The 25,327-nt window shown below is 45.5% G+C and overlaps 1 protein-coding gene across 1 annotated transcript in view; it reads left to right on the top strand.

Moving 5' to 3' along the window:
- The window catches only part of LOC122938829 (shootin-1-like), a 49,893-nt gene that overhangs the window by 6,320 nt on the left and 18,246 nt on the right, over positions 1-25,327 (top strand). Inside the window, exons 2-12 of the mRNA XM_044294659.1 lie at positions 5,468-5,511; positions 7,844-7,883; positions 10,509-10,603; positions 11,366-11,525; positions 13,256-13,353; positions 14,081-14,162; positions 16,372-16,466; positions 20,887-21,033; positions 21,217-21,370; positions 21,690-21,837; positions 22,652-22,713. Of these exons, the coding sequence (XP_044150594.1) occupies positions 5,468-5,511; positions 7,844-7,883; positions 10,509-10,603; positions 11,366-11,525; positions 13,256-13,353; positions 14,081-14,162; positions 16,372-16,466; positions 20,887-21,033; positions 21,217-21,370; positions 21,690-21,837; positions 22,652-22,713 (1,125 nt within the window). The remainder of the gene's footprint in view (positions 1-5,467; positions 5,512-7,843; positions 7,884-10,508; positions 10,604-11,365; positions 11,526-13,255; positions 13,354-14,080; positions 14,163-16,371; positions 16,467-20,886; positions 21,034-21,216; positions 21,371-21,689; positions 21,838-22,651; positions 22,714-25,327) is intronic.

Raw genomic sequence — 25,327 nt, forward strand, 5'->3', positions numbered from 1 at the left:
AGGGAGAGACAGAGCAGCCGATAGGGAGGAGAAGGAGGAGAAGCAGACAGAACTCGTAGTGCACAGGAGGCAAAAAGCAGACTGCAAATGTATCTGGAGTGAGCCATCCACCATGTACGGTCACATCTGGCGCTCCCAGGACGCCGGCACATGGCTTCGCAGTGTGGGCTTTTTTTAACGTGTCAGCTGCTGACAATAGTGTTGCCATCTGCAGCCTGTGCTGTCAACGCATACATCGCGGTAAGCCCAACACTCACCTAGGGACGACGCCTTAAGAAGGCACTTGGCCTCCCATCACCGAGCCCAGTGGCAGCAACGCCGTCAGAACCCACAAAGCCACACACCCGGCGCTCCACGTCCTGCCTCTTCTCCTCTCTCCTCCCATTTGTCCTCCACTCCACCTTCCACCGTGCCGTTCGAGCGTAAAAAATGATGATGCCGGTCGGATAACCCTCTTGCCCAACGGCTTGTTGCCAGCTTGTCGGAACTGCTAGCCCACCAACTACTGCCATATAAATTGGTGGACTCGGAGGCCTTTAGAAAACTTGTGGCCATTGGCACACCACAATGGAAGGTCCCAGGAAGGAAATATTTCTCCCAGAAGGGCATCCCGGAGCTATATGACCACGTTCAGCGGCAAGTGAATGTATCTTTGGCTCACAGTGTTGGTGTCAAAATACATCTGACACAGACACGTGGTCTAGCAAACACAGGCAGGGAAGGTACATACTTTTACTGCCCACTGGGTGAACCTTCTGACAGCCATCAAGCATGCAACCCGTGGCACCCGTGTGGATTTGGTGTTACCGCCATGGATTGCATGCAGGCCTGCCTCTTCTTCTCCTCCTACTCCATCCGCCATCTCCTCCTCGGCTGACTCCTCCTTTTCCACTGCTACCGCCTCTTCCGCTGCGCCCCCCAGAACCTTTTCGACATGCCAGGTGAGACGTTGCCGTGCTGTGCTGCGGCTGTTGTGCCTGGATGCCAAGAGCCACACCGGTCCTGCACTGCTTTCAGCTCTGTGGTCACAGGCCGATCAGTGGCTAACCCCGCTCAATTTGACAGTTGGTAAAGTGGTGTGTGACAACGGTGCCAATCTGCTGAGTGCTGAAACAGGGCAAAATGACACACGTGCCGTGCATGGCACACTCCTGAACTTAGTCGTGCAGCGATTCGTTGCTAAATACCCTGGGGTCCAGGACGTCTTGCGGCAGGCCAGGAAAATCTCTGGCCATTTTAGAAGATCTTACACGGCCATGGCTCGCCTTGCTGATGTTCAGCGGCGACACCACTTGCCTGTTATACGTCTGATTTGTGATGGCCCGACGCGCTGGAACTCCACCTTGTATATGCTTGATAGGCTGCTCCAGCAGAAACGTGCCGTTAACGACTACCTGTACGAACTCTGCCGCAGGACAGGTTCTGGGGAGCTTGGTTTCTCTTCACCGCGCCAGTGGCTGCTCATGTGTGACACATGCAGACTTCTGCGGCCATTTGATAAGATCACCAAACTGGTCAATCGCAGCCAGGGCGCCATCAGTGACATCGTACCTTACGCTTTCTTTCTGGAGCGTGCATTGAGTTGTGTCATTGATCAAGCCACCGAGGAGCAGGAGCTGGAAGATGAGGAAGTCGCAATGCTGGATGAATTCCCAGGGGGGGCTACTCCATCTAAGACAAGTCAGCAGGAGTCTGAACAGTAGTCAGAGGAGGATGGTGGCTGGGAGGAGGAGGAGGAGGAGCAAGAAGAGCAGGCTTTGAGGGGGACTTTAAACTTTTCGAGGATCCCTGGTGTTGTCCGTGGCTGGGGAGAGGAGACCGAGGACGACATTCTCCTGGGCGATAAGCAGGAGGCAGTCCACTACACCACTTCCAATTTAGTGGAAATGGGGGCCTTCCTGCTCCAGTGTTTGGAAAGGGACCCCCCTATAAAAATCATAAAGGGCAAGGACCAGTACTGGGTGGCAATGTACTTAGACCCCCGGTACAAACTCAAAATGGCGGACATGTTACCAGCATGACAGAGGGCTGTCAGAATGCAGCATTTCCAGGCCTTGCTGTGAGAGATACTGCATTCTGCTGTTGCGGGCGCTGGCAGAGGAATTTCCACCCACAGCGAAACAGGTGCGGGTACCAATCCTACCGCGCCTGCAAAAAGAGGGCGGTTTGAAGATGTGTTGGTCACTTCGGATATGAGATCATTCTTGCAGCCAACCCATCGACAGCCGCCCTCTGGATCCAGCCTCAGGGAACGTCTAGATCGACAGTTGTCCGACTACATCGGGTTAATGGCTGATGTGGACTCTTTGAGAAGAGATGAACCCCTGGAGTACTGGGTGTGCAGGCTTGACCTGTGGCCAGAGCTGGCACAATTTGCCATGGAACTCTTGGCTTGCCCCTCGTCGAGTGTCCTGTCTGAAAGAACATTATCCGCAGCAGGGGGGATCATGACCGATAAGCGCAATCGCTTAGCTCACGACAGTGTGGACTACCTCACATTTTTTAAAATGAATGAGGCATGGATCTCGGAGGATTTCAACACCTGTGATAACCACTTGTAATTGAATTTCCTCATGCCAGTCCACACATATCCACCACCACCCAGAACAAAGAATGGTCCTTGCCTTATGTATATACTGCGGCAAAAAAGGCCTTTTATGTCCATTGAATGCCTAATTTTTTGGGCCTGCACTGGCCGACAGTTACATATTTATCCTGTGACCGCCTAATGTACCTCCAGCCACAGAATCCAAAGTTCTTTGCTGTCAGGTGAATGCCTATTGCCTAATTTTTGGGGCCTGCACTGGCCGACAGTTACATTTTTTATCTCTAGCCACATAATCACACCCCTGTCTCACTCCTCTGCCTCTCATTATGGTGGCATATGAACCACATTCACCATCAGGACCTTCTAATGTCACAGGGTCATGTGACTGTGCCCCCCACCCTGTACTGTGCCCCTCACCCAGTACTGTGCCCCCTTATACCATGCATTGTGCCCTCTTACCACACCCTGTGCAGTGCCCCTAGTCATTCCCTGTACTTTGCCCTCTTATACTCTTTTATCCAGTCACGGTATGGCGGTGTTATCCGGTCACTGTACTGAGGTGTTATCCGGTCAATGTGTGGCGATGGTATCCAATAACTGGATAGTCATAACTGTATCTCTTTCCCTGCCCATGCCATCCTTTTTTAAACCTGGCATGAGTGGGAAAAATATGCAGATTGCGGTGCTAAGGACCTTTGCGCCACAATCTGTGTCAGACATACGCCTAACATAGATGTATTTCTATATAATAAATGACCACCTAATTGTATTATTATTCGGGGGTAGGGCTAATATCTTTATAGTATATAGATTCTAGTGTATTATACTGTGCCCTGTATTTCCCAGTAGATAAATGATCCTTGGGAAACACAGTCCTCATCCCTGACCACCAGGACCAGGTAGCGCTCTGTCAGTACATGGCGGCCTCCGCTCTCCGCCACGCTGCTCCGCTGTGTACTGGTGCTTACTCTGACACTAGGGCTGGGTTCACATCCTATTTTTGACATCCATTTAATGCATACCAAAAATGTAAGTGTTAACAGATGCCTCAGACTAATGCCGTACAGTGGCGTCCGTTCACTATACAGTTCCATGGTAGAAAAAAAATTACGTTAGCGTATGCATTTTTTTAATGGATACAAAAACGTGGAGTGCTGCACATTTGTATAAATCAAACCGATAGGAAATAAAAAATTTCTAGGCTCCAGCAAAGCACATTTTTGAGAGTTTCCCTTTAAGATGCATAAAAATACCCCTGATTAAAATACATATTTTTGGTGGGAATTTTTGCCAGTGATCCCCCTCTGGTATGTCACTGTCCATGTTGTGGGACTATTTGTGCACTTCTAGTAAGTGTTTGCTGGCTGCAAATATGACCTGGAGGTTTTTCAGATTCGCCTGCCATTAAATCGTCCCGGCCGATGTTCGTCCATCACTATCTATAACATGCCGCAGACGAACCTGCATCTTTATGGAGACAAGTTCCTTTTCAGAAAGGACCCTCTCATTGGGAGAAGAGCCTGAAGTGTGGAGTTGTTAGCCTTGGGATGAGGAGCCTTTAGAAGGTCCACAGTGCCCATGTCAGGAACCCAGCCATGATCCAGGCATGGCTGTTCCAGAAGAGTTGCCATGCCAACCAGCCAAGCTTCGGCTGGTTGGCCTACCCGTGAGCCTGGACGCTGAGCCGTTCAGGTTCCTGGCTTGGCACCAATCCCGGAGCTAAGTGGGGGATTAAGTCTGGCATTTTCTTCTTGTCATTGCCGGTGACTCATTGATTACTGGCTTCAGTCTGAGCTCTGCATTCTAGTTAGAGCTTCCTGTGTATTGACCTGCGTTGACTCTTCCGGGTTCTTCTGATATTAACCCCTTACTGATTAGGTTTTTACTTTTTCATCTAGCTTTGACTCCTCAGCTTGTTTTTGGATCAATGACTCTCCTGGTGTTTTACTCTGGCTTGTATTCTCCTGCTACTCCTTGATATCTGATAGATCTTCTACTTGTAAGCCTACTTGAGCTGGCGTCCCATTCCCACCGTTGCCTGTTCTTTCCTGCGGCACATGCGTGGCACTAATCATGCTGGCTGATTACCTGCTGGCCTCTTCTATATTGTAAATACATGCTAGCTCACTGTCAACCTCTCAAAGAGCCAGTGTGCGTGCGTCCCAACCCTACCCCAGCCAATGGCCGGTCTTCCCTGTGTGTTTAAGGGGCCCTGCCCAGTGGAAGGGTGCCTGAGTTTTGGGTGCTTAGTCTCTAGTTACCAGTGAAGGTGAGACATTCTGTCTGACTACCTGTATACCAAGCTCCAGCCTGACAGCCGACTCTGACTCCATGCCATCTGCCCTAATTTTAGCCTGTTTCTCGTATTGACCATTGTCATCTGTCCTGATTTCAGAATTGACTGACTGACCTTGGCCTGTATTTTCCTGACCCATTCGTGCTTTGGACTCATGTCTCTGACCCCCATGGGTCAGCTGCCAACTACACCAGGTCAATCTCAAGATGTAGTAGCATGGTGGCTCCTCTGCAGCGAGGTTCAGATCTCTGTATAGAGGTTAAATGGTGAATACCAGGGTACTGCCAGGATAACACCCTTAGAGATAGTCCAAAGCCAAACTGGTTAGTTTGTACAGTGTGTCCACAGCCACTGCCCCTTGGAAGCTAACAACTGTGTTCCACCATCCTACTCAGCAAACGTAACCTGGGTGTCTAGCAGCCAAATCCAACCTGCCTTGCAGGGTGCTCTGGATGAATACCTCGAGGTACCCTTATATCTACCAACCAGCGTGGTGAAGGGAGATAGGTAGCAGATTGAGTTTGCTGGCAGTAGTTCTGGATGGTGACCTCTATATTCTTCCTCGCTTCTGTCTCTTACAGCCCATCTGGTAATTGTTGGTTTGCTTTTTGTCTATCTTCCAGATCTCCAGCTCTCCAGCAGTTCTGAGTCGGACGTCATCAGTGAGGTAATCCACAGTCAGCCACCTCCTGTTCCTTACCATACAAAATGATTGCATCCAATACAATCTAATGCAATCATATATGGACGCATTTTCAATACAGCAGAATTTAAAATGGATTCAGACATCAAGATAGGCAACGTTACATTATGGTGTCAATAGAAGATCCCACGAAGCTTAGCCAATGGCCATCACTTTATGGACTAATCAACTTATACCTACAATCACAGCTGAATAAAGCATATAGCACAGACAGATATAACTGTATTCAGGCCAATTAATGCTGCAAAGGCTAAAATGGACCTTCCTTGAACATACCATATACCTAGCTAGCAGCATCCAGTAGTGCAGATCCATACAGAGCTGTATTCCCACACATACAGTAGCTGTATCCATACAGAGCTGTATTCCCACACATACAGTAGCTGTATCCATACAATTTCGGCCAAAAATATTTCTATATGATAGCATCAACTTCATTGAAGTGCTTAAAGAACACCTCCGATAATCCAATCTCTGCCCTGCTTCTCCTCAGATGATAGGGATGGAATCAGAAGGTTTTCTGCAAGCTACCCATCTTTACCCACAGGACTATATACAGTGATATCCCCATTCTACCATATACAATGTAGCCAAATAGACTGCTCGTCACACGTCCCCTCATACAAAGTGCCAGTAATATGTTCCCCCAATTCAAGGCCAGGCACATGCACCCCCATAGAAAGTGCTAGATGCATGCAACATCCATACGAGACTGGGTTATCTACATGGAGAGCAGATGTTGGGGCTATCTAGGAGATGGCCTGTGAAATCAGTATGAAGAGGTAAGGTTATCTACATGGAGATCAGAAGGTGGAGTCTGCAGCGAGTTGGTGACATCAGTATGAGGAAGTGGGGTAACCTGGGAGGGTTGTTGACATCAAGGGACCGGGGTATCTATTTAGAGATGGTGACGTGAGATAAAGCAGGCAGGGAGGCAGGGTTATCTAAATGAAGACCAGAAGAGAAGGTGGAGTTATCTGCAGAGGGATGGTGGGTGACATCAGTATGAGGAGGTAGAGTTATTTACATGGAGAGCAGAAGGTGGAGTTATTTGCAGAGGGATGGTGAGATCAGTATGAGGAGGTGGAGTTATCCACATGGAGAGCAGAAGGTGGAGTTATCTGCAGAGGGATGGTGAGATCAGTATGAGGAGGTGGGGTTATCCACATGGAGAACAGAAGGTGGAGTTATCTGCAGAGGGATGGTGACATCAGTATGAGGAGGTGGAGTTATCCACATGGAGAGCAGAAGGTGGAGTTATCTGCAGAGGGATGGTGAGATCAGTATGAGGAGGCAGAGTTATCCACATGGAGAGCAGAAGGTGGAGTTATCTGCAGAGGGATGGTGACATCAGTATGAGGAGGCGGAGTTATCCACATGGAGAGCAGAAGGTGGAGTTATCTGCAGTGGGATGGTGACATCAGTATGAGGAGGCGGAGTTATCCACATGGAGAGCAGAAGGTGGAGTTATCTGCAGTGGGATGGTGAGATCAGTATGAGGAGGTGGGGTTATCCACATGGAGAGCAGAAGGTGGAGTTATCTGCAGAGGGATGGTGACATCAGTATGAGGAGGCGGAGTTATCCACATGGAGAGTAGAAGGTGGAGTTATCTGCAGTGGGATGGTGACATCAGTATGAGGAGGCGGAGTTATCCACATGGAGAGCAGAAGGTGGAGTTATATGCAGAGGGATGGTGACATCAGTATGAGGAGGTGGAGTTATCCACATGGAGAGCAGAAGGTGGAGTTATCTGCAGAGGGATGGTGACATCAGTATGAGGAGGCAGGGTTATCTGGGAGGGCTGTGACATCAGAGAAAAGCCTTATGCACACTAATGTGTCCGTATTGCAGCCCACAAATCACAGATCTGCAAAATAGCGACACCTTCCATGTGCAATCTGAAGTGATTATTCCTGTCCACAATACGGACAAGAATAGGATATACAGATGCAGATGGCACACGGATGACATGTGCGCAGTCCATTTATTTTTTTTGCGGATACATAGAAATGAAAGGGACCATGTGCGACCAGCAAAAAATATGGATCAGACACGGATGCAATATATGGTCGTTTGCATGAGGCCTAAGGGTTAGGGTTATCAGGGTGGGCCAGTGATGTCAGAGCTAGCAATACTAGAATACAGTGGCAGTGGTATCTGAGGAGAGCTGGTATCATCAGTGAGGATATTTCCTAATCTGGAATATTTTTGGGTGATGCTGGGCCTTCAGACATGTTATTATATGCTAACTGTCCATAGTGCTCTAGTTTTATCCTGCATGTTCTTCTTTCACAGGATGAAGATAGTCAGAGGCAGCTCCAAGAATTTGCTGAATGTAGGTGTAGTCGGGTTCTCCTCAGGTTTATAATTTTGATGGTGGAAATGTTTTTGTACAGCTTGGGGTTTCCTAAATTCATCTATCAAAATATCTCATTGATTTGCGTAACATTAGGGTTCGGCTACACAGCGACATGTGTCCCACAACATTTCATATAATGTTTGTCAATGGTGTCGAAACGTGACAAGTGGCATGTGGATCTAAGTGGATCTAAGAGTCACAAAAAAGTCAAACTTTGTGTTGCACGTTGTGTGCAAATTTTCCCCTACTGACTTTAATGGAAATTGTGCGCCACACTCGACTCGCCTAAGATTCGGCTGTTTGCACAGTTCTAAAATAACTGCGCAATATTTTTGTGTCTCGCAACTTTTCTGCAACTTGGAGTGGCGGGTATGGAGAGATCGACTTATAATAGAATCCCATGAAGTGCGACGGGACAACTAGACCTAAGTGATGTCAGGAATTTTGTCTCTATGGGGATATTGGGTTATATACTGCTGAATTTCAGAAGAAATATAAAAAAACATGTAATAAAAAATAATGAAGCAAATGTATGAGGCCCTGTATGGAAAATTTTGGGGCACGTTTTTGCTAAAAAAAATGTAAACTTCTTTTTGCGATTTTATTCCGTGCATGCCACTTTTGGAAAGTGGGTGTGGTTGGCCAGGCGAGAAGGTTTATGCCAGATTTATCAAATATGTATTTTTTTTTAAAAAGTCACATAAAATTTTAGAATCTTACTCTAGTAGGCAGTGGTATAAAAGATGAAGTAATATCTCTAGATGGTGGTCCAGTGATTGATTGGTGCCTTGCAGCACTGGGGTCCTGGGTTTGAATCTGACCAAGGACAACATCTGCGTGGAGTTTGTACCTTGTCCCCGCGTTTGCATGGGTTCTACGATTTCCTCCCACACTGAGCTGCACCTAGGCCACGTGACTGATGGTCATGATGTCACTGGCCTAAAGTATTGTCACGGCTGAGGATGGGGGAAACCCTCAGCCGTGCGATGCCCGGTGTTGTAAAGGCTACTCGGCCATGCAAACAGGATAGGGAGCAGGTCACCTCCTACAGCGTCCCTACCCTGACCCTAACTCCTAACCTGCATGGGCCGACCTTAAAGGTAGGAGGACCCATGCGCAGGAACCTCGGAGCCCTGTCTTACCCTCCGCAGATCCCTGCGCTAGGAGCTGGGTAAGACGACCTACTCCTCCTAAGCACGGAGGAGCAGGAGTCTCAACGGCCAAGCTGTTGGGAAAAGGGGAACTCGTAAACAGCTATACGGGAATGGCAGGCGAACATCAAGTTCCACCAACCTGCCACAGCCTCGCTGACTGGATCCCTAAGAAGACTGGAATCCAGAACCGTATGCTGCACCAAATACAAAGGAAAGTCCCAACAGAATATAACATACAAAATAAACACACAGGCAAACTTAAACATACACTTAGACCTGAACATAGACCTATGACCACAGTGGTGGCTCTCACTGGCAGATAGCAACACAGGAGGCTGCTCCAGCTAGAAAGGCTGAAGCAACCTACTGAGCCTTGCCAAAGGCCCAGGCTATATAGGCCAAGAAGCCACACCCAACGGAAGGACACACCCAGTGACATCACACACACTGGGAAGGGAGTTAACCCTTCCAACACCACAGAAGGGAAACTCACAAACATAAAGGGGAAGTGTCCAACAAGCATGACACACTGTGGCTGTTGGCGCTGGCAGCGACATGGATGGCAACCCTGTCCTGGGAGTCAGCCCGAAGGCCGGGACAGTGCCACCACATGTACACAATAGCAGCAAACGTTGCCACGGACAACCACAGTGAGGGGAATGGTGTCAGTGCACACCACACATACTACACAGAGTGCACAGAGACAAACAACAGTGCATAAATACACACGCACCTAACAGAAAGGTTGTTAGGCGCAACCGCATGCAACTGCAGCAAGCTGCCCAGCCACGCTCAGGCTGCTGCTGCACATACACATGAGACAAACAGTTGCCCGCGGCAACCACAAGTTAGGCCACACGCCAGCGGCCCTCACCTGTGGTTTAAACCCACACGAAACCGCATGCGGTTAGAGAGTCACGGTCATAGCCATGGCCGTGACAAGTATGCAGCGAGAAGTAGCTCTGGGGCCTTCTCAAACAGCTGACCAGTGAGGGTGTGAGACCCCTTCTTCATAGATCAGATGCTGATGTCTATCTAGAGGAAAGGTCATTAGTTGCAAACAGTCAGACAACCTCTTTAACGAAAATGGACTTCAAAAGTTACCCTCATAATCAATTTCCCAAAATAACTCTGTGTGGTTTGTGCACCTGCGTGGACTTTGCTCCATCCCTGGGTCACCACTTGCAAGGGCTAGGAGGTTGTTGCTAGCAAGAATAAGGGAGTCAGGATGTTATGGCCACTGGTGGGTCTAGGGTGACCATGGGGCACTGGCTAAGAAGACTCCTTCTAAAGTCTAATGGATATTATACTGGCCTGCAAGACTATTGGACGTGGTTACTGATACTGATAAACTACTGCAACTAAATAATAATATAGTGTCCAAGCTATCCTTATTTCTCCACATTATTGATTACAGATGTGTTTATGCTCCCACACTTTTCCGCAGTATCACAGAAACTTCTGGAAGAATTCACAGTACTTGAAGCCGAGTGTGAGATGGAGTTAACGCTTGAGGAGCAGGCTGAGGAACATGAAATCCAGGTCAATAATGTGAAACAGCAGGTCAAAGAATCACATCTGAGATTCCAAATAATAGAGAATCAATAAATACAGTCTGTCAGACTACTGGTAAAGCAAGGGTTGGATCACACTTTCATTTTTGTTAAAGATGAATCACAAGGGGTTCTCCTCTGCTCTCTGCTTGTAAGAAGGATCCCTTGAGATTAGAAAGTGTCCACCTGCTGGGACCTCTGGTGATCAGCTGTAATCTGTGAGCAAAACCTAGCAGTAAGTGTTCATTCTCCCTACAGTGCCACCACAGGAGAAGTAAAGCATTACACAATGTCCATTTAGAAGATGTTTCTAACCTCTCTCCACAGATAATTCTAAACAGAGGACTTCCTCTATTACCTCAAAATGTACTAATGGCCTACAGGGTATATGACAGGGCAACTCTAGCCCCATAGAAACATTAGCACCAGAATAACATTAGAGAAATATCCCATATCAAGCTAAACTTTTTTAAGAGAAACATTAGCAAAATTTCTGATCTTATCTCCCTCGATATCTGGTGTTGAAGGAGAGTCAGGAGGCAAAAATATAGATTAGATGGTTGTCCTATCCCAGCCGACTAATGTGTAATGCCATCTTTATGAGCCAAGTGATCACATCTACAGATCAAGGTTAAATATTCTGTTTTATGATGGATGTTGTTCTGTTTTCAACATAATTCTCAAAATTGCCTAAAAACCTTCAAAAAGTACAAGTGATCTAGAATATCCATGAGGTTCTTTATGATTTCAGGTCCATAAAGAGGACAAGAAGCGGAACTCAATAGACACTCAAATAGTAGCTTCGATACTGTGCGAGCTGCTGGAAGATGTCCAGTCTATGGTTACCGATGACCAGTACATGGCAGCGGTGGACACAGATTCTTCTGAGGTGAACCAGCAACTGGTTGAAGGTACATATGCCACATTCACATTTCCATATAACTACTGTCTTGGGGCATAGGATGACTATTGGATCTCTGGTTCTTTGAGCCTCTGATGTCATAAATCAAATCATGTAATATAAAGGGCCCATACACATTAGCTGGAGGGAAGTTGATGGTTGAACAACCATTGAATGTGATTGTCTGGTGAAAGATCAGTGTAGCCAAACACATTTTATTCTATATTGGCTGTTACAGACATCGAACTGACCATACATGTTCAATGGCAATGAGACAATTAATCTTTCTAGGAACATTCTGTAAATGTTCTTTCACGGAAAGATTATTTGTGGACTAATGTATAGTGAATATTGTCCAAACTCGACGCACTTCTTTCTAGATGATTAAGGTGTGTGATTGGTCTGCTAAAACCATTGTTCGCTGTTAATGTCCATCTGATGAATAATCTACTTGGTTGAAATCGTCTGCTTTGATCAACTTTAGACTGTGTATGGCCACCTTAAGTGACCCTTTACATGGGCAGATAATCTACCTGTTACAAGCGCCCATTGACAATATAGTCTGTTCTCACTTCGTTAGTTATATTTACATACCACAATAATAGTGGGGGGTTTAAATTAATCATTGTTGACTCCCCAGTGTCTACACATGGGACTATGGCCTGGTGAAAAACTGTGATTTGAATGTCCAAATAAAAACTGTGATCAGTGACAAATGAGCATTCGCTTGTTTGTTGTCTGAACACTGGCCAGCTTTACACTGGACAATGACCAAGATGAAAATGTGACCAATTATCCCCCCCACTGTAAATGAGCCTTAAACACACACAGCTGGTCAACTAGTTGATGGTCAAAAGTGCTCAATAGAAGAGAAAGTAGTAAGATGCAAGTAAGTGAGTGGTGGACTTAGAAGCTGCTGAACAGCCCCAACTGAATGGTGAAAGGAGCCTCGATAGAGAGAGGTAGTAATTGTCACCACGAGAAGATGAATCTGGATGATGGAGGGGAGCATAATAAATTGAGGAGGCATTTGGGCTGCACGCTCAGAAAAGGAAGAAGAGATAGGATGGACTTAGTCCATAATTATCATAACTTTTCCATTTCCTGAAATCACTTTACAGTTGCATGGCATCTATTGAAGGCATTACAAAAAACTGTCTGCATGTGTGGCCCTTCCATTCACAGACTTTGGTCTTGGTGATGGCTCAGTCCATCCCTGATCTTGGGTCGCTTTTATCCAGGACTGTCTCATACACAAGATTTCACTAGATCAAGGTCTCAATCATTGAACATTGAACCATTTGCCATGAGAACAATGGGGAGATTCTCCATAGTACATCAGATTTGTATCTCCTTTCGTTTTCAAAAGCAATAAGTACGATGGGGGCTGGGGACGGAGGATGTGGAGGCCAAGGTGGGAAATGTACCAGAAATCAGCTGTAATGGACAGTTTGAACTGCTTCAGCTAATGAAATCTATTAATTTATACTTGTATAACTTCAACCAAAACTAAATTCTCCCATCTTGAATTTTCTTTTCAGTAAATACAAAAAAATAGCAATTTTTCAAGACTATGTGATTCTATAAACGTTTAGTAACCGCAGTAGTCTGTTCCAGTAGAGGAGTTGGGGAACCCATTGTTTGGACCAGACGCCAGCCAGAAGTCAATCGTGGAAGATCCTCTTCCTTATCATCTGACATAGACGGTCCATTTGGAAGTTTCTTTTTTTGTCATTCTAGATTTGAAGAAGAACATCCAGAAATTGTCAGAAGAAAAGGAACAAATTGCATCTGAGCTACAAGAGCTAAGACTAGAGGCAAAAAGGTTAAACAAGGAGGTAAGAAGATGGCCGAACTTATAAATCAGTGCCATAAGATATTAAAGGGTCTTTTACTTGGGGTTATTTGTATCAAGGGTCATGTCATGTGTTGTCATCTTTATTTTAATATATCTATAAAAGGGCGGGTCTGTGAAAACCTCTCGTAATTGTCATGATATAAAATGTGGTTATTGCCATAAGTAGATGGAATAACCATACTATAAGATGTGTAGACCTCGTCTATTTATCAACTAAAATTGGTGTACGGTAACACCAGCAAAATAAATCAACAAAAAGAGGAATTGTGAATTTAAAATTAACTCACTTTTTTAATATTTTAAACATAAATAGCTCAGTATTGTGTAAAATAATGACAGATTCGACACCCACCCTCACCGATCCCCCACCAGTGCCATTCTGAAACTTTCCAGGTCTCAATTGGTCTCCATTTCCTGGTTCAGGCTGGGCAGACATGAAATAGCAGGTGATGTCCGTTTAGCCAATCGTTGGGTGAGATGGGTCACAGATGTTGACAGTGATTGGCTGAGCATCCAATGTCATTTCCTGTCCGTCAAGGACATAACCGAAAGTAGAGGCCAGCAGAGACCTAGTAACCAGTAGAACGTCAATGATGAGGGATCATGAGGGTGACTATTGATACTTTTATTATTATTTTATTTTTACACTGTTTCACTTTACTACAAATTTTGCCACTCCGGACAACCCCTTTAAACTTTTCTTGCAGCTTGAAGTTGAGAGACTGGAAAAAGAAGCCATAAGTATAAAACTTGAAAAAAGCCAAAATAAGTTTTTAAAGTTGAACAGAAGTAAGTTTTGCAGAACCCACTGACAACAATGTCTGTAATCTCTGGCCAAAAATGATGTTTGGATCTGCTATAAATCTATTTGGTGGTGGGACAGGCAAGGTGGTCATATATCTCTGCTGTTGGTCTGGGCCAGACCATCTGGCAAATGGCTACTTCACTGGACTCTACTGTAAACATGCATGCTCAGCTAAGCATACGTGTTTATGGGGAGAAGCCACTCTTCATAAAACCTCCTTTGGAGAAAAGTTTATACACTTGTCTGGCAATGCAGAAATTGGTGCCCAATCCAAGTGTTAGATGATAAAGCAATTGTCCCCTCTTGACTGGTTGTTCGGTAACGTTATTTTTCAAAAAGGGTCAGAATGGCCCAAAAAAATGTTATACTCACCTAACCCCCAAATGCTCCGATGCTTTCCAGGTCCATATTAATCTCTTCTTCCTGATCCCTCTTGGCTCTCAGGAACACAGGGCCGTCTTTACCAAGGGGCAAAGGGCCCAGTTGCTTCTGGGGGGCACAAGACAGCTGCCTCTTGAGCCCTGCTAGCCACTGCCCCGGGTGTCAGGCTGTCAGCTACACAGGGGGTGCTGCCATGCCATGCCTGCCAGCACTGAGTCCAGGCATCGTACTGTGTTAGAGCTGTGAATGCGATCTAGGACCTTAGATGACATCATCACCTTGTGACCAGTAACCTAGCAATATTACTGGTCACATGGCTATGGGGTCATCACAGGTCCTACCAGGAGTGTTGCAGAAGTTAACTGTGGAGCTTTTTCGTGTGAAGATTGCATCATAAAAAGGTGACAGGGGCTGTTATGTTAATATACTGTAAACTACTGTATAGTGGGGTGCTGTATACTGTGTGGGGGGCTGTATACTGTGGGGGGGCTGTATACTGTGTGGGACTGTATACTGTGGGGGGCTGTATACTGTGTGGTGGGCTGTATACTGTGTGATGGGCTGTATACTGTGTGGGGGGCTGTATACTGTGTGGGGGGCTGTATACTGTGTGGGGGCCTGTATAGTGTGGGGGGCCTGTATAGTGTGGGGGGCCTGTATAGTGTGGGGGGCCTGTATATTGTGGGTGCTGTATAGTGTGGAGTGCTATACTGCTGTACTGTATAGTGTGGGGGGCTGTATCGTGTATAGTTTGGGGTGCTGTATACGGTGAGGTGCTATACTGCGAGGTGTTGTATACTGTGGGGTGCTGTATACTGTGGGCTGCTATACTGCTCTACTATATACTGTGGGGTACTGTATAGTGTGGGGTGCTATACTGCATACTGTGTGGTGCTGTATACTATAGGGTGCTATACTGCATACTGTGGGGTGCTGGGGTGCACTGTAACACTAGGGTGAGCCGAGCCCTGGTCTCCTTCCTGCAGAGCGGTGCCCACTTCCAGCCTGAGCCCAGCTGCCCAGAGCACTGATCCTGAGCCGCTGGAGTCTTCAGAACTGGAAGTATTTACAGTCATTCACTGTACTCTACTAGATGTGTGGATTTTTTGTGTGTGTGTTGTGGTGGAGGGCGTGATTGCCTGCTAAGGTGTGGGAAGGCGGGGTCCAGGGGGCCCAAGTAAAATTCTGCCCAGGGTCCAATCAATATTAAAGACGGCCCTGCAGGAACATACCACTCAGCCAATCAATGTGTGAGGCAGTGGTTGGCCAAGTGAATTTCTGTGACCAGAAATGGAGGAGAACCGGGAGGCATCGAAAAGCGAGCGGCAGTAGATTGCTGGGAGATCACTTAATCTTTACTCTGATCTTTTTTTTATAAAATATTACCAGCCAGAGAACCACATTCATGAGAGAATCTGGATAATCATTAGATTAGAAACTGAGCAGCAGTGTTTTAATGGACTTTTCTGAAATCTAGACAATTTCCAAACCTTTCAAACCTAAATTCTTTTTCTGCCTCATGCCCCAATCACTGTTGATCCTGTGTATTTATACGAGGCTGTGGTGATGCCCCATCCACAGTGACAACAAGCCCTTGTCAACTGATTGTTGATGATCACAAGATTCTTTTGTCGATAGTGTTATAAAATCTGGTGGATGATATTGGACAATGTGACCACCTGACATTAAATCACTATAGACAACATGGCTTAGAAATGATGGACCGATGGAGACCAGTGGTGAGCTATCTCCTAACCAGAAGTATTTTGATAAACTCTACCTGAGTCAGTAGCTCTTTTGTTTTTCGTACAGTGTCGCTTGCAGTCACCCGGGAATATGCTGAAACCTTGGACCAGCTAGAAATGGAACAAAGTTTACGATATGAGGCGGAATCCTATGCAAGCAAGGTACAGTGAGTAATGGATGGAGATTAAAAGGGTTTTCCCATTTTGCAAAATGTTGCCATCATTTTACAATTAGTGGGAAATTGGAAACTTACTTATGGAACCCGCTACATACCTGAGAATTAAGATGAAATACCGACTTCTGGGAAGGGGTCCATGAGGTTGAACCTCCATAGATAGCACATGGTGGGCAAACATTTTAATGGACATCTTAACCACCTCAGCTCCTCTAGCTTAAACCCCCTTAATGACCAGACCACTTTTTACAATTCTGCACTACACTACTTTCACCGTTTATCGCTCGGTCATGCAACTTACCACCCAAATGAATTTTACCTCCTTTTCTTCTCACTAATAGAGCTTTCATGTGGTGGTATTTCATTGCTGCTGACATTTTTACATTTTTTTATATTAATCGAAATTGACCTAAATTTTTGCAAAAAAATGTCATTTTTCACTTTCTGTTGAATTTTTTTCAAATAAAACTACATTTCTATATACATTTTTCTCTAAATTTATTGTTCTACATGTCTTTGATAAAAAAAAATGCAATAAGTGTATATTTATTGGTTTGGGTAAAAGTTATAGCGTTTACAAAATATGGTGCAAAAATTTGAATTTACGCACTTTGACTTTCTGAGCACCTGTCATGTTTCCTGAGGTTCTACAATGCCCAGACAGTAGAAACACCCCACAAATGACCCCGTTTCGGAAAGTAGACACCCTAAGGCAGGGGTGTCAAACTCAAATTCATCGGGGGCCGCATCAGCAGTTTGGTCACCCTCAAAGGGCCGGTTGTATCTGTAGGACTATGTGTCCACTCTTTATTATCATAAATTATTGTCACTGCATTCAATTATTACTGTTTTGGTGGGTTTTGAACTAATTGTGGTCTGTGGGTGGCACTGTTATGGGGGATCTGTGGATGGCACTGTTATTAGGGATCTGTGGGTGACGCACATGGGGGATCTGTGGGTGACGCACATGGGGGATCTGTGGGTGACACTTATGGGGGATCTGTGGGTGACACTTATGGGGGATCTGTGGGTGACACTTATGGGGGATCTGTGGGTGACACTTATGGGGGATCTGTGGGTGACACTTATGGGGGATCTGTGGGTGACACTTATGGGGGATCTGTGGGTGGCTCTTATGGGGGATCTGTGGGTGACACTTATGGGGGATCTGTGGGTGGCTCTTATGGGGGATCTGTGTATAACAGTTATGGGGGGGATCTGTGGATGACACATATATAGCATCTTATGCTATGTGTCATCCACAGATCCCCTCCATAAGTGTCCCTGTAGTGAATGACCCGCAATACACGGGCTAGGGGCTGGCATCTGCTTTTATAATGACAGCGGGGCCCGTGCAGTGACTATTCTACTACACGGGCCCCGCTCACTGTATAATCGTATCTCTAATAGTTAATGGTTACCGTATGTATATAATCGCATAAGGAGCGCTGTGTATTACCGGTACTTACAACTACAAGCGCTCGCCGAGAGGGGGGAGGAGGCAGGCCGGGAGGACGGGCGCTGGCAGCGTGAGTCATACGTCATGCGCCCACGCCGCCTGCTTCGTTCATAAAGTGGGCGGCGCAGGCGCGTGACGTATGACTCACACTGCCAGCGCCCATCCTCCCAGCCTCCCTCCTCTCACAGCGCTCCTTATGCGATACACCCGATACAGGAGCCGGGAGGAGCGGGGGCCGCCTGCAGGAAGTGATAATAAAAGGTGAAGGCTGGCGGCCGGCGGCGGCTACGCGGGCCACATGACGAGGTCTGGCGGGCCGAATTCGGCCCGCGGGCCTTGTGTTTGACACCCGTGCCCTAAGGTATTCGCTGATGGGCATAGTGAGTTTTTTTTTTTCTTACAAAGTCTCATATTCCACTAACTTGTGACAAAAAATAAAATTTTACATGAACTCACCATACCCCTCACGAAATACCTTGGGGTGTCTTCTTTCCAAAATGGGGTCACTTGTGGGGTATTTATACTGCCCTGGCATTTTAGGGGACCTAAAGCGTGAGAAGTAGTTTGGAATCCAAATGCGTAAAAAATGCCCTGTGAAATCGTAAAGATACTCATTAGAATTTGGGCCCCTTTGCCCACCTAGGCTGCAAAAAAGTGTCACACATGTGGTATCGCCGTACTCAGGAGAAGTAGGGCAATGTGTTTTGGGGTGTCTTTTTACATATACCCATACTGTGTGAGATAAATATCTCTGTAAAAGACAACTTTTCCCATTTTTTTTATACAAAGTTGTCATTTTACAGAGATATTTCTCTCACCGCAAAATGCGGAAAGCACATTGCCGGTGTCCGTGTTTTGCAGATCCGCAAAACATATACGGACGTCTGAATGGAGCCTTACAGGGGGGGTGATCAATGACAGGGGGGTAATCAGGGGTTAATAAGGGGTTAATAAGTGACGGGGGGTGTAGTGTAGTGTGGTGCTTGGTGCTACTTATTACTGAGCTACCTGTGTCCTCTGGTGGTCGATCCAAGCAAAAGGGACCACCAGAGGACCAGGTAGCAGGTATATCAGACGCTGTTAACAAAACAGCGTCTGATATACCTTTCAAGGGTTAAAAAAAAAATCGCATCTACAGCCTGCCAGCGAATGATCGCCGCTGGCAGGCTATAGATCAACTGGTTTACCTTCCGATCCTGTGAACGCGCACTCCTGTGCGCGCGCATTCACAGGAAATCTCGCCTCTCGCGAGATGACGCGCCAATGCGTCCATGAGGAATAACCCGACCGCCCGCAGAACGCATTCCTGCGTTAGGCAGACGGGAGGTGGTTAAGATATTCCTTCAGAATAAAAACATTAAAATCCCTAATGATAATAAACCCGGATCTGAAGTCGAACAACAGGCTACTAAGGAAACAGAACATGTGGGATCGTTGGGGCATCTTGTAAAGATAGACAAAGGGATTTTCCTGTACAAGAATATAACTACTATAATACTGCTTCCTATGCACAACAATATATCTTCTATAATACTGCCTCCTATGTACAAGAATAGACCCACTATAATACTGCCTCCTATGTACAAGGATATAACTACTATAATACTGCTCCTATGTACAAGAATATAACTACTATAATACTGCCTCCTATGTACAAGAATATAACTACTATAATACTGCTCCTATATACAAGAATATAACTACTATAATACTGCCTCCTATGTACAAGAATAGACCTACTATAATACTGCCTCCTATGTACAAGGATATAACTACTACAATACTGCTCCTATGTACAAGAATATAACTACTATAATACTGCCTCCTATGTACAAGAATATAACTACTATAATATTGTCTCCTATGTACAAGAATAGACCTACTATAATACTGCCTCCTATGTACAAGAATATAACTACTATAATATTGTCTCCTATGTACAAGAATATAACTACTATAATACTGCATCCTATGTACAGGAATATAACTACTATAATACTGCTCCTATGTACAAGAATATAACTACTATAATACTGCTCCTATGTACAAGAATATAACTACTATAATACTGCTTCCTGTGTACAAGAATATAACTACTATAATACTGCCTCCTATGTACAAGAATATAACTACTATAATACTGCTCCTATGTACAAGAATATAACTACTATAATACTGCCTCCTATGTACAAGAATATAACTACTATAATACTGTTCCTATGTACAAGAATATAACTACTATAATACTGCTCTTATGTACAAGAATATAACTACTATAATACTGCTCCTATGTACAAGAATATAACTACTATAATACTGCCTCCTATGTACAATAATATAACTACTATAATACTGCCTCCTATGTACAAGAATATAACTACTATAATACTGCTCCTATGTACAGGAATATAACTACTATAATACTGTCTCCTATGTACAAGAATATAACTACTATAATACTGCTCCTATGTACAAGAATATAACTACTATAATACTGCCTCCTATGTACAAGAATATAACTACTATAATACTGCTCCTATGTACAGGAATATAACTACTATAATACTGCTCCTATGTACAGGAATATAACTACTATAATACTGCTCCTATGTACAAGAATATAACTACTATAATACTGCCTCCTATGTACAAGAATATAACTACTATAATACTGCCTCCTATGTACAAGAATATAACTACTATAATACTGTCTCCTATGTACAAGAATATAACTACTATAATACTGCTCCTATGTACAAGAATATAACTACTATAATACTGCCTCCTATGTACAAGAATATAACTACTATAATACTGCCTCCTGTGTACTAGAATATAACAACATTTCAGCATACAAACATATTTCCAGATCAGACATTATAGAAGTAGTACCAGAGACAGACTGTAGCAGGAGACTTGAAATCATCACAAGTCTTTTCCTCCTCAGGTTCGTAAAGAGAAAAAGGCCATTTCCCGGCAGAGTATGATACTAATGCAGAATTTACAAGCCGATGAGATGCTGATGAAAGCGCTGGATGATGTCCGCTCCCTGACCACAACTCTGGAGGACACAAAGCAGGAACTGCAGAGAAAGGTGACCAATTGACCTTGTGCGCTCATACACATTACATGCCAAGTAATGGGCACTTACTTGCTCCATTATGAGTGACAACCACGCACTTTTATAAGAGTAACTGGATATAACCAAAGGCAGGCCCAAAAAATCCTGTGCACTGGTGGAGTCGGATCTCCTTATGATTGTCCTGATTTTCGACAGGTGAACAGCCTGGAGTTGCAGTTATCGGAGAGACCAACCAAAGAGGAACTTCTCACCATCAAGGAAAACCTAAATTTAATAAACACGGAAAAAGGTCAGCTAGAAGAAGAACTGAAGGTGATGAAGGAGAAATGCACATTACTAGAAGAACGAGGTATGGGAAAGTGTGGTTCTCGAATTTGACCTCCATAAAGCTAGACCTTCACTTGTTCCACTGAAGATGCTCTGTCAGGGTGCACCGATCTATTTTTGTGAGTGTGTCAATGTTTGCGAGATAAAGAGTTTCCTCTAGAATACATCTATATCACATAGCCACATATTGGCCAATTTGGAACTGGAATGTTATATGTCTATAGCCTCATCTGTAGGAATACTCAACACAACATGTCTACATGGCATTCACAGGTTCCAGGATCATGAGACCGTATCCTGATAGACCACTCTTTCTCAATGAGCGATGTGTTTTCTCGTAGTTAAATCTCTGGAAGAGGAACTGCAGAGAAGGGGAACATCAACAAACTCAGTGGATGATGCATCTTTGGTGGCACCACCAGTCTCACCACTACCACCACCCCCTCCACCTCCAGCACCTCCATGCTCTCTTTTCAAGACTCCAGAAGAGTGAGGCTCTAATGTTGAGTAATGAGATTGGGATTGCTGTATGGGGAGTTTAGATATCTATGGGGACATTAGGTCTATGTAGTTTCTCTGTGAAACGGTATGCCTCCACATTTTCTAGATCTGCCATATTCATGAGTATAACGAGAACTTTATTGCTGATTTTATAATGGAGGGGATGTGGATAGACTGTGTCACTTGAACATATTTGACTGGGGTCTAATCCAGTAGATGTTATCTATATTACCCGCAGGTCTACTCCTCAACCTTTACCACCTGTATAAGGAATCTGTACTCCACTGCAGGGACACCAACAGGCTACCTCCTGAAGTAGTCTCTGCTCAGTGACTACTGATCCACAGTGGTCTAGAGACACTGGTGAGGAGTACTGAGGGATCAGGCAAAACTGTGGTCAGGGGCAGGTTGAGGTCAGGGCAGAAAGAAAATAAACAGTCTGAAGTTAGGGTGGTCAGCTTCAGAATGGATGCCAGGCAAATGAACAAAATGTAACCCTTTGCAGGAAACTAGCAAACTAGAACCTATTGCTCAGGCACATTCTCACAGGGTAAAGGGTCTTAAATACCCAAAGTTGGCCAGCCACCTCCTAGGAAGAGAGCCAAAGGGAGCGAGTGTGTGTCCCCTATGGACATTGGGGATCGTAGAGAGTACTAGGCCTCAGCGGATGGGAGGCACAGTGATACTCTGGCGGCTGGGAACGCAGGATAGGGAGAGCAGATACTTTATGTTATTGCAGTTTTAGTACAAGTTCATAAGTTCTATTACAATGATGTAAAAGATGAATCTATTTTTTTTCCAGCCCCTTGGCTTTAATTAAGCAGAGACGAAGAAAACTAGAGTCAGAGGGGTCACCAGTGACAGGTAAGTCATGATGTCTGTGATTTCAGAGGTGTGTGTGACGTCAGGAGGTGCGTGTGATGTCAGAGGTGCGTGCAGTGTGTGATGTCAGGAGGTGCGTGTGATGTCAGGAGGTGTGTGTGACGTCAGGAGGTGCGTGCAGTGTGTGACGTCAGGAGGTGCGTGCAGTGTGTGACGTCAGGAGGTGCGTGCAGTGTGTGACGTCAGGAGGTGCGTGCAGTGTGTGACGTCAGGAGGTGCGTGCAGTGTGTGACGTCAGGAGGTGCGTGCAGTGTGTGACGTCAGGAGGTGCGTGCAGTGTGTGACGTCAGGATTAGGGGTGCACCTAGCTTTTCTGCTGCTTGAAAAAGCCCCCCCCCCCAAATACCAAATTCTCAACCCCTTCCCCACTAACATTACGTATATCACTACAGAACATCCAGGGTAATACAGCGCCCCCTACCTTCTACATCCAGTGACGTCTCTGATGTAGATGTTCTCTTTCCTCGTCTTCTCCTTTCAGACCAGACATAATTTTTCAGCCATTTCTCGTCTCTCCAGTTTGACAAACGAAATCTTAGTTTACTACTTTTCCATCATCCTCCCATTGTCACAACCAGACAGCTGAGAAGCTCTGGCGGAGGCCTTTCAGAACCTCCTCTTTGAGTTTCTGTGTTGTGGTATTCAGCTCCTCCTCTCGTTAGCCTCTCTCAGCTGTCATGTGTTGGACTAATTGCTTCCCTTTAGATTCTTCCCCAGAAGGCTTTGCTGGGCGGCTTATATTTCTTCCTGGAGTATGTGTGCATGCCCATCTGGTTCTCCTCTCCTCTTCAAAGTTAAGTGTTATACTGTTATCTGTTATTTTCTGTTTGCTGGATCCCAGGTGACCCTGACTCCCTCCGTGTCTGGTGTAGGGAGCCGGTGGTCGTGTCCCCTCAGTATTGCAGGGTGCTCAGGGGTTATATAGTCAAGGTACGTGGATATGCATACCTCCACCATTCGGATCTATGCATAGGCTAAGCAGCCAGGGAAAGTGCCAGGTCTTCTACAGGGGTCTCCCTTTTGTTCCTTAGCTGTTGGATCCAGCGAGTCATTTATGCATGTTGTTTTGCCTTGTTTCCTGTACACCGTCCGTGACATTATAAGCCGCCAAAACCGTCTTAAGCATGGATCCGGTTTCACTTTTGGCTGAACGCTTCCAGGGTCTTTCATTGGAGGTAGCTGACCTCCATAAGACTTTTTCTCAGCTTCAAGTGACCGGTTCAGCTTGCGTTCATGGAGTTTGTTCTGAGCCTAAGATCTCGCTCCCGGATACGTTCTCCGGGGGTAGTGAGAATTTTGTGCGTTTTAGAGAGGCTTGCAAACTCCATTTTCGCCTTCTTCCCCTTTCCTCTGGAGATGAGGAACGGAGGGTGGGGATCATTATATCGCTGCTCAGAGGTAACGCTCAGTCCTGGGCCTTTTCGCTGCCGGAGGGGGCACGGCCTCTCCGTTCAGTGGATGAATTCTTTTTTTCCCTGGGTCAGATATATGATGATCCGGATCGTATTGCTCTGGCGGAGTCTAGACTACGTCTCTTATGCCAGGGTAAACAATCCGCAGAAATATACTGCTCAGAATTTCGGAGTTGGGCAGCTGATACTGGTTGGAATGATGCTGCACTCCAAAGTCAATTTTTCCATGGTTTTTTAGAGGGATTGAAAGATGCATTTGCCTTTCATGAGAGGCCTATTTCTTTGGACTCTGCTATGTCTCAGGCCGTTCGTATTCACAGGCGTCTTAGAGAGAGAGGAGAGATGTCTCCTTCCTGTCATACTCGGTCCCAGGACTGTGCAGCGGTCCCATTCTGTGCGCAGGGGTCTCAGTCGCTGTCAGCCCCTTCTGAGCAGGAGCCCATGCAGCTGGGGTTGATTGCTTCTGACAATAGAAGATTCAGCCCGCATGGGACGGTTTGTTTTTGTTGTGGAGGTATTAATCATTTGGCAAATATTTGTCCCTCTAGGAGATTCAGGCAGTTCTCTGGGTATAATAAAGAAACAAAGAGGAAAAAATCTTTGAAAAAAGTTCCGTCTGTTACTATTGGCAGGGTTGAGGCGGAAATTGAAGGTTTTCCGTTTGCTTGTAGTTCCCGTTTTGTCCTGCCGGCTAGGGTGGCGCTAGAGAGCAAGAACATTTTTTGTGAGATTTTTGTGGATAGTGGAGCAGCGGTCAATCTCATTGATAATCAATTTGCGATAACTCATGGTTTCCAGGTGTGCGCTTTGAGAAAGGATATTCCGGTTTTTGCTATCGATTCCGCTCCACTTTCTCAGAAATCATTAAAGGGCATAGTTCACAATATCCGTTTGATTGTGAGTGATGCTCATGTTGAGGATGTGTCATGTTTCGTCCTTAGCGGTTTGCCCACCCCTCTGGTGTTGGGGCTGCCCTGGCTCACTAAGCATAACCCCACCATTGATTGGCAAGCGAAGCAAATAAATGGTTGGAGTGACTTTTGCAGAGAGAATTGCCTCATGACATCTGTTTCTGAGGTTGCTACTAAGACTGTACCATCTTTTCTCTCTGAATTTTCGGATGTCTTCTCTGAGAGTGGAGTTCAGGATTTGCCCCCGCACAGGGAGTACGATTGCCCTATTAA

This window comes from Bufo gargarizans, chromosome 1 (genome assembly GCF_014858855.1).
Source record: "Bufo gargarizans isolate SCDJY-AF-19 chromosome 1, ASM1485885v1, whole genome shotgun sequence".
In the NCBI taxonomy this organism is placed as follows: Eukaryota; Metazoa; Chordata; class Amphibia; order Anura; family Bufonidae; genus Bufo; species Bufo gargarizans.